Source organism: Xenopus laevis, chromosome 8L (genome assembly GCF_017654675.1).
Source record: "Xenopus laevis strain J_2021 chromosome 8L, Xenopus_laevis_v10.1, whole genome shotgun sequence".
Lineage (NCBI taxonomy): Eukaryota > Metazoa > Chordata > Amphibia > Anura > Pipidae > Xenopus > Xenopus laevis.
Genome location: NC_054385.1, coordinates 90,021,270 through 90,031,450, shown reverse-complemented (window position 1 = coordinate 90,031,450; position 10,181 = coordinate 90,021,270). Strand labels below are relative to the sequence as shown.

The window sequence follows — 10,181 nt, the reverse complement described above, 5'->3', positions numbered from 1 at the left end:
TCCCCTAAAATCAGCAGAAAAAGAAAAGAAAGACAACACAAGACTAGTAAGTCCCCAATGTTACTGATAATATTTACTATATAAGAGCTTTGCATTCATTTATTCTCTGCCCTCTGTTGGATTTATTTTTATGTTCCGTTATTTAACTATAACTGTCACTCACCTCTGACTATGTAGAGACAATCCAACAATAAACTAAAGTCAACATATTGGAGAGTCCTCTTTGATGTTTTATTTGATACATTTATTGGAAGGGATCAGTTTGTTGCTTGGGCAAAGCCCAAACTGGAATATTTATTCTATTGTATTTTTGGGTCTAACGGCCTCCCTTTTTTTCTTGAATTTGCAGGACCCCCAAGTCTCCTGTGAAGAGAAATCTGAAGATGAATCTATAGTAAGGGACTGTATATTGTATCTCTGTATGTCTGTGTCTGGTACATGTGTGTGTATATGTCAGTGGGAAATCTTAGGATTCCATTATGATATCAACGTAGTTGTCGTCATGAAAATGAAATCTCTGAAAATGCAACAAAATCATTAAAATGATTAGAAACTGTGGAATATTTATTCTATTGTATTTATGTATTTATAAGTCTAACGGCCTCCCTTTTTTCTTGAATTTGCAGGACCCCCATGTCTCCTGTGAAGAGAAATCTGAAGATGAATCTATAGTAAGGGACTGTATATTGTATCTCTGTGTGTCTGTGTCTGGTACATGTGTGTGTATATGTCAGTGGGAAATCTTAGGATTCCATTATGATATCAACGTAGTTGTCGTCATGAAAATGAAATCTCTGAAAATGCAACAAAATCATTAAAATGATTAGAAACTGTGGAATATTTATTCTATTGTATTTATGTATTTATAAGTCTAACTGCCTCCCTTTTTTCTTGAATTTGCAGGACCCCCATGTCTCCTGTGAAGAGAAATCTGAAGATGAATCTATAGTAAGGGACTGTATATTGTATCTCTGTGTGTCTGTGTCTGGTACATGTGTGTATATGTCAGTGGCAAATCTTAGGATTCCATTATGATATCAACGTAGTTGTCATCATGAAAATGAAATCTCTGAAAATGCAACAAAATCATTAAAATGATTAGTAAAAATTCAAACAGAATGATTAGAAGTCAAATACAAATTTAATAGTCACACCCACCAACTTAGGGAATTGACACAATGGAAATAAATATTAATACATTAATAAATAAAATCAAACCTACTACTTTTATATCTGATTTACCCAAATAGACGCAAATGCATATGTAAGGGACTTACTGTATATTGTATGTCTGTGTCTGGTACATGTGTGTGTGTCAGTGGGAAATCTTAGGATTCCATTATGATATCAACGTAGTTGTCGTCATGAAAATGAAATCTCTGAAAATGCAACAAAATCATTAAAATGATTAGAAACTGTGGAATATTTATTCTATTGTATTTATGTATTTATAAGTCTAACGGCCTCCCTTTTTTCTTGAATTTGCAGGACCCCCATGTCTCCTGTGAAGAGAAATCTGAAGATGAATCTATAGTAAGGGACTGTATATTGTATCTCTGTGTGTCTGTGTCTGGTACATGTGTGTGTATATGTCAGTGGCAAATCTTAGGATTCCATGATGACATGAATGTAGTTGTCGCCATGGTAACTTTCTACCCCCTCCCCCAAATATTAACCCCAGTTAAGCCATACAATTGATATTAGCAGTAGGTATTAAAATATCTCGGAAATATTCAAAAATAGAAAAAAAATGTAAATAGCAAAAGTGCTCTGAGAAGCATCTGAATACGTTTTTATCTTGTCCCATAGGCTGTTCGTATCAACGTGAAAGTACAATAATTAAATATGAAACCTAAAATGTTTCTTTTTATCTCCAAATTTACAGGAAATAAGTGATGAATTGATCAGATTCGCGAACAGGGTAAGAGCCATGCTGGATACTGTGTGGGTACTGTGGGTGGGTACAGCTGTGCATGTGTGGGTCTGTGGGTGACTGATCCTGCCCTTGGCTTTGCTTGCTGAGGATCTTGACTGGTGGTGCTGGTTACCTGCCTGAGTGCCTGACATATTTCTGCCTGCCTTTGGGGATTTTGCAAATTCCTCCATTGCCATAAATTGTACCAACTCACTAGCTGCATTTGTTTCAATCTCTCCCCAGGTCATCACTGATAGCTGGCCACAACTTTCACAGTTTTTAAATAAGTTCATTAAATATGACTGTGAGAAATTTCTGAGCATCTACTTCCCCCTGCTCTCGACCTTAAAGATACACCATGTCGACGTTGGTAAAAAGGTAAGTACCCCCTTTTCTTACTCCCTTCAGTAAGAGGCCCACAACATATTCTCTAAGGCATACATGAAGGAATAGGGTATAACTTACCACTAAGAATGTTTGGTCCGGGTGCAAATGTCCCAGACCTTCATCAAAGGGGGGACAAGACAATCCAAACTGGAAACTGGTACCAATCTGGAACCAAACAGTTTGTAGAGAAACTGAAGAGCAGTTGTTGTAGTGTAAAATATATTTAGTTTATTGTTACATGTCTCAAATTATCATATTTGATTTTGTGCCACGTATGGGCACTTACTCATAGGCTAAAATAAATGTACACAAGTATTTAAAAGAAATCCCAGCCGATCCCATCAATGGGGTGGTACAAGTTAATTACCAATCACATTGAAGAGGTGGTAAAAGCCTATTGCACATTATTATAAACTAGTAGGTATAGTGTTTGGTAAAAAGCACAGCATATTCTTTGCCTTGAAATGCATTTTATTTGGCCAAATTAGTATGTATATATCTGTATGTATATAGCTTGAGTTCAACTCAGAAAGGGAATATTTACAGATATAATGGGAAAACCCTAAACCCTTTCCTTCCGATAGTATAGCCACATTGGGTCTCTGTTCCATTAAGAATCTCATTTAGAGAACTTTTGGCCCACACCCTCTAATACCCCTGTGTTTTATTAAGGCCATGAAAATAACTGGAGTGACAATAGATTGGACGAAGAACAGAAAGCGCCTCTCCATCGATCTGAAATTTGTGTAAGTTGCTTGCATGGAACCTATGATCTTGTGCCTAGTTCCGCACACCTTTGCTCCAATATCTTATATACAGTCATATCTATCCAGTCCCTTGTATTGCACAGACAAATCATCTGCATGGCAAATAATCCTTTTCCTGTTTATTGCAGATTTTATTTAGATGGACTGCTGAGATTTTCACTTGCAAATGAAGTGTTCAGATTCGAAGTAAAAAGAGTGCAGGTAAGTGGCAGGCATAATGTACAAATCCAGTCTCCCAGCAAAAAGAACCATGTGAGTCATGGGTGACTGGCAGGTGCATGAGCCTCAGGGTTTGGGGGCCCAAAAATCCTTTTGTTGGAGGGCCTGGCCTGTGGAGGTACATCACTGGGTAAGTTACCTTTTCTATCCTGCATTGAGTAATTATATAACATTTTCTCTCTGATAGTTGAATGGAAAAACCCGAGTCATTTTCGAACCAATCCTGGACAGACCACCATTTTTTGGTGCAATGGTCATTTACTTCTCTGAAGAACCGGTGAGTCAGTAATAAGTGGAAGTTGTTGCTCTAGGGAAAGGCAGATACAATGAAACATTTGGGGTTCATGGGAAAATAATGGTAACAAAAAGAAGAGGAAATCTTAAAAGGGGTGTTTATTTGCTACCACACCATTGGCTTTCTGACTAGCAGATTGGCAGTGATATGGAGTCACTAAAGATGAATTAGCCACTTCCACTAGTAAGGCTATTTTTTAGTTTTGGGGAGGAGAGATAATGTGGGGCCATTTAAAGGAACGTTTACCCTTTATAAGTTGTATTTTCTTTCACATTAGTAATAACATAAATGGGTGCAGGCTGTTCTATTTTGAATTTCATGTATCTGTAAAATCAGTCATTTAGTAGACGAGGTTGAATCAAAGACCTTTCCTCTAGTAATTCTTCCTTCGTTTAGTTCTGTTTATTAATATGTGTGTGATTACATGACAATAAGCATGTAATATGCAGCTTATGCGCTCCCTCTTAATATTATCAATATGATTTTTTTTGCAGGAGATTCATATAACATTTACGGACTTTTCAAAACTAGCCAACCTCTCTTTTATTAAGTAAGTACCTGTTTTGCCATGTTCCCTGCATTTATATATGTCTTCTAATGAATGATTAAATGGTGCTCATCTCTATGATTTCTTTTCTTCCCCTACAGCAAGTTTGTAACCAAAAAGTTCATAGAGTTTTTAGGAATGTTATTCATTAAGCCAACCTCTGTGATATTCCCAATGGCCCTCAATTTCAACGCTACAGATCTGAACTATAAAAAGACAGTGGTAAGTCCCAGAATTCAGATCAGTGCTGAATACTTAACTATTACTTTGTTACTGGTTGCTACACATGGCATAGTATGGCACTGGGCTGCTTATTGCTGTTGGGTCATGGGCTTTATCTTGAATTTAATGAGCTTTTGTTACTTTGCAGAATATATTGCGTATATACATATTGGAAGCTGAGGGTTTTAGCACCGAGGACTTCACAGCAAGAACCCTTAATTCTTACGTTGCCATAAGCAGTGCCAAGCAAAGAGCAAGAACAAGTGTGGCCACCAACAGCCTCAATCCAAGATGGCACCAGGCATTTGAGGTATGGCTTGCTTATACATTTACATGCACACAAATTACAGATATTATACAGATATTGAAGGAAAAGCTGGAGAACAAATGGTACCATTCAAGCACTGGTTCCACACATTATAAGCTCTAAGCTCATTCCATGTTCTCTTCCCAGATGGCATTTAACGACATCCCAGAGCAAGAGATTGTATTCCAACTCTTTGAAGACAGATTGTTCAAGGACGAGTTGTTGGGCAGGTGAGTAGAATATTTATAATTATCATTTCCTAGCATCTCAACAGGCAGGCACGGATTGGTGGGAGGTGATCACATTATATGGTTGCATTTGTATTTTTCTCTATAAAATGAAGGCACTGCTCTCCCGAGGCTCTTAAAAGAGAACTAACCTCACTACAAACAAAACTCCCATCTACTGCCCTCCATTACCCCCCCTCCCTGCAGTCATGGAAATGGAAAAACATCCCTGTTTGTAAAACTATAAGTTCAATGACGAAGAGCTTTCGATTGGTGCCATCAGCAAAGTGATTCAGTGATACAGAAGATGGTGCCTGAGTTTGGCTTTTTAAATTCATGTTTCCTTTAAGTAACTGAGCTCTTTTTTTCTGTCCGTGTCTAGCTGCAGAATCAGCGTGAAAGAGGCCATGAAAGATGCTAACCTTGATATAGTAAGAAATGTTTATGCCGGGGCTTATAATTGCATGTTCTGTTGCTGAGATTTTTTCATCCTGTTAATTAGCATGAATAGCACTTGTTTGTATGTAGCAGGGGTAGGCAACCCGCGGCTCTTCATCCTGCTTGCTGCGGCTCTTCATCCTGCTTGCTGCGGCTCGGTCTTGTGGCTTTACCTGTTATGTCGTCTATACAGCCCTCGCACTTGCTGGCGGCTTCTTGAATGTGCGACTGCGGTAAGCTAACGGTTAGCTTACCGTGGTCGCACACTCAGGAAACATCCAGAAGGTGTGAGGGCTGTATAGACGTCCCAGGAATGACAGACAAGACCGAGCCGCAGCAAGATGATTCATCATGGTCCTTACCACGGTCACACACTCAAGACAAAAGAGGGAAATTCAGTATGGAGAAGTCACATTAAACAGATGAGAACACTAGTATTTAATAGGGCTATTCAGTGTTTAATTTATTTCAAAGTAGGCCTACACATACACACTGCACTTCTGTTTCTTGTATTCTGTTGTTGTAGCAATTAAAATTAAAAAAAGGTTAAAACTTTTAAAAGTTTATAAGCTGTGTTATGTTTTGTGGCTCCAGACTATTTCTCTTTAGTGGAAGAGGGGGCAAAATGGCTCTTTTGATAGTAAAGGATGCTGACCCCTGGTATGTAGCCATACAGAACATATCATCATTCTCTGCTAACTAACCATGCAGCATGAGGGACTTTTTAAGTATCGATTTAGAAGCCATGAGTTTCCAACCCTGGGTTGGGCATGACTGTCCTGTGAACTGACTTCCTCACTGAGTTCTGTTTCTCTGTCCCTTTTAGTGGCTCCCATTTGATAACGCGGCCCCTGGAAGGCTTCACATTAGGAGTCAGCTGCTCAACCTTGCTTCTGACCCTGCCGAGCTTAGAAAGGTAATGTCTGTGTTCCTTTTCTCTGGCTGCTTGGAGAAAGGAAGGTACCTTCGGCTCTCTGCTCAATGTAACTTGTCTATCCATTCCCAGGTTCTGCTGGTGAACCAGATGTCTCAGCCAGTACAGATAAAGGAATTTTCCTCAGCGGTCCTCCATGTGCATGTAAAGAGAGCCAGGGACATTAAGGTCAGTACTAATGAACCACTGCATTGACAATTTGCATTGTCATTTCTCTTTTTTCTGGTGTTCATCTTTAGACCCTTTACTTTATTTTAATGTTCTTCTTTCATGTCTTACAGATGACCGTTGGAAACAAGATGCCAACCACCCTTATAAAAATCAGTGTCCGGGATATTACTAAATTTACCTTGGTAATGCTTTATATATATGATACCTGGCTACCTGTAGATTTGGGTTCTTAACTACATGTTCTATTCCGATACTACAACTCACAGCATTCCTATATTAACCAAAGCTGGAAGCTATAGTCAACAACACCAGCTAAAGGGCAGTGGGAAAAGCCAAGTTTTATACTGTAAATTAATTTTAAAGTTATAGATTTTCAGATATTACCAAATATATTAAAATGACTTTATATCATTAACATTAGACAATGTTATAGTCATTTTCTGTGATCACATGGGGCAAAACATAATTATCTCTCAAACCTTGAGTAGCACAGAAAGTGCTGCAAACCCCAATTATTGCAGAATATTGGAAGTCCCTTGCTTTCTGCAAGTTGCATAAGCTAGAGACGAATAGTGGTATATTTCTCATATGTAGGTGGTTCTGGGAGAGAGAGCGAAAAACACAAGGCCACAATAGTAGGGGTTCATGGGGATATGTCATTTCTATGTATAGCGCTACAGATTATTTTGAGGTTATGTAAAGCATAATAATAGCATATATACTGTTAGTGCTCCCTTACTTACTCTTTTCCATTTTGACTGTATTTCTGTTTCTAGTACCATATCAACACCACTGATCCAGAATGGAACGAGGCTTTCAGCTTCCTAATTAAGGACCCCTATACGGAGGAAGTGCAGTTGATGGTGAGTAGAAAAATCCTGCACAGTTGTCCTCCTCTCACCTGTAACTGATGGTCAGAAGGCTCCTTTGTGCATTGTTAGCCTCTTTCCCTAACACTCTGTATTTTGCAGGTAGAAGACCGGTATCATGGATCCCTGGGCTCTGTATCTGTGCCCATCTGTAGGCTCCTGATGGCAGAAAATCTCACTATCACAGACTGGTTCCAGCTCGGTCGGCTTGAACCTTGTGGTGCTTTACGGGTTACACTCGAGTTGAAGGTAAGTGAAAGGATTCTTTTGTAACTTTGTATCATTATTTCCATCTGTGTTAATAGTTACATGGATTTATAATAAAGGGAAATATCATATGGATAACATATATAGGGGCCTGGCCTGTGGTTGTGGGACGTGTTTCTCTAAATGCTTATCCAATCTTTTTTTTTTCACACAGATTTTGGTTACTCCCTTACCCATTGGAAATTATGAAAATCAGAAATCCAAAGTTTCCAGCTCTCAACAGCCTAAACATAAGACTGTGAATAAGCCAAAAGCTGCCCCCAAATTTTGTATAAAGAGAAGACCCCCATTCAGGAAAAATTTAAAAAAGCTGCATAAACCAGAGAGGTAAGGAGTATTGTATTGTGGGACAGTACTGGCAGTTAGGCAGGTTAAAGAAAAAAATAAAGGGTTGAACTTGATGGACGTGTGTCTTTATTTCAACCTAACTTACTATGGGGCAAAGAGGACTTCTATGTAGATTAGTAGAAGAAAGTTCTGTATTTACTGAATGAACAAATGAAATGACTCTCTTTAATGCTCTGTTTAGACTGCCCAAAGCAGCAACTGGTGGAGAGACAACCAGTGACACTGAACAACCAGAAATATGGAGACAGACAAATGTACGTGCAACTTCCACAAATTCTGAAGAAGCTGGGGAAAAAGGGGAGCAACCAAAGAAGACAATAATGCAGAAAGTAAAGGCAATCCTACGAGCAATAAGAACTGTCTGCAACAAATGAATTCCACGGCGCCATTCAACGTCCAAGTGACTTTCTACATTAATTCGACTAATGCAAAGATGGCAGATTTGAGATTATTACTGCTTCGCTTCCAATTGCACCTATTATGTCATTACAGCCCCTGATAGTGGGAGGGATTTTGGGTGGATCAGGGGCGTTTTTGACAACTGGACAATACCTAAATTGTCCTGATTTTAGAGAGGAGTTGTGCCATTTTTTACATCTTCCAATTATATTTTGAATACAATTTTTTTATGTTTTTGTTACTCTGTAACAATGATTGCATAGAAAATAAAATAATAAAAATATAATTAATAAAATGTGTTTTCTAGCAAAAACAACTGTTTATTACACCCACCAGAAACCCTAGATACTGGGGTCTTTAGTTTTTACCACTCAGTAGAAGTATAAAATCTTAAAGGGTTTGTTAAATCTAACTCTTGGTATGGTATAGAGCAGTGATCCCCAACCACTGGCTCGTAAGCAACGTGTTGCTATATGTTTGTGAAGATTCTCATTCATCTATAGAAATAAGTCAAATCAACTGGACCTGCTGTGTTGCTCTTCAACCCTTTGGATGTGGCTCCCAGTGGCCTCAAAGCAGGTGCTTGTTTTTTAATTCCTGGCTTGGAGGCAAACTTTTTTCATGCTTATGTTGCTCCCCAACTCTTTTTACAATTGAATGTGGCTCATGGGTAAAAAGTTTGGGGACCCCTGGTGTAGAGAGTGATACTCTGATATTGGCAGCTGGGGTTAGTGACTCCTATTATAAGAAAGAAGTCTGTGGGGCCAGTTGGGGTGGTGGGGGCCTGAAGGTGCATGTGTGGGCCCCTGATGCGGCAGCTGTGGAGGGCCGAGATCCCCCAAGTCAGACTCTATGCTCTAGTGCAGTGATCCCCAACAGTAGCTCATGAGCAACATGTTGCTCTCCAACCCCTTGGATGTTTCTCCCAGTGGCCTCAAAGCAGGTGATTATTTTTAAATTCCAGGCTTGGAGGCAAGTTTTGGTTGTATAAAAACCAGGCGCACTGCCAAACAGAGTCTCAATGTAGGTTGACAATCCACATAGGGGCTACCAAATGGCCAATCACAGCACTTATTTGGCACCCCAGGAACATTTTTCATGCTAGTGTTGCTCCCCAACTTCTTTTACTTCTGAATGTTGCTCATGGGTTCAAAAGATTGGGGATCCATGCTCTAGTGGCTCACTTGTGAATGTTCTACTTCTGTGGTTGCAGAACACTTTTGCAATCTAAAGGCCCATTCTGTATTTATGTTTAGGGATGGGAATCTGTACTAATCTGTGACATACTCATAAATAGATACATTGAACTGATCCTTTTACTGGTCCAAGTGTGACCCTCATTCTATGGCTGGTTGATCAGTCACTCAATACTAACAGGTTCCATTAGCCAATCAGCTTTTTCAACCATAGAGTTTGCTCCATCCCTAAGCTCGTAACTGTGGCCATAAACAAACTTCCATTTCTTTCACTAGGTTCCCAGCAAGGAAGGAGGAAGTTCACCCTGTGACCATGAGGAGGCCAATAAAAAGGGGGGAGTCACAGGTGTTACCAATAATTTAGTGGGGGTGGCTAATAGGTGGCTGAAGAAAAACCACTGACTGTACCAATGGTTTTAGGACTGCAGCTGCCATATTGCTGCTTTAAAGATACAACGGTATAATTCATGAACCCCTGCAGGCCTGGACTGGCAAGCTATGGATTCAAGCATGTGCCAGAGGGGCTGCTGTAAGACACACACTACTCACTGGGGCCGCTTGGGCCTCTTGGGCCTCTGTGTACAGGCATGGGACCTGTTATCCAGAATGCTCAAGATAAAGGATCTTTCTGTAATTTGGATCTTCATGCCTTACATCTACTGAAAAATAGAAC

General features: G+C 39.5%; 1 protein-coding gene across 1 annotated transcript; it reads left to right on the top strand.

Annotated features, from left to right (window-relative positions):
• The first annotated feature begins 898 nt into the window (after window positions 1-898).
• On the top strand, window positions 899-8,544 carry LOC108699550 (extended synaptotagmin-1-like). The gene is made up of 19 exons (XM_041573092.1): window positions 899-948; window positions 1,489-1,533; window positions 1,886-1,921; window positions 2,159-2,293; window positions 2,975-3,048; window positions 3,198-3,270; window positions 3,476-3,565; window positions 4,078-4,133; window positions 4,232-4,352; window positions 4,501-4,662; window positions 4,807-4,889; window positions 5,269-5,317; window positions 6,151-6,240; window positions 6,331-6,426; window positions 6,540-6,611; window positions 7,206-7,292; window positions 7,401-7,547; window positions 7,720-7,892; window positions 8,095-8,544. Exons 5-19 carry the CDS (start codon window positions 2,978-2,980, stop codon window positions 8,285-8,287), a joined length of 1,563 nt encoding a protein of 520 aa, XP_041429026.1. The 5' UTR covers window positions 899-948; window positions 1,489-1,533; window positions 1,886-1,921; window positions 2,159-2,293; window positions 2,975-2,977; the 3' UTR covers window positions 8,288-8,544.
• Window positions 8,545-10,181: the final 1,637 nt, after the last annotated feature.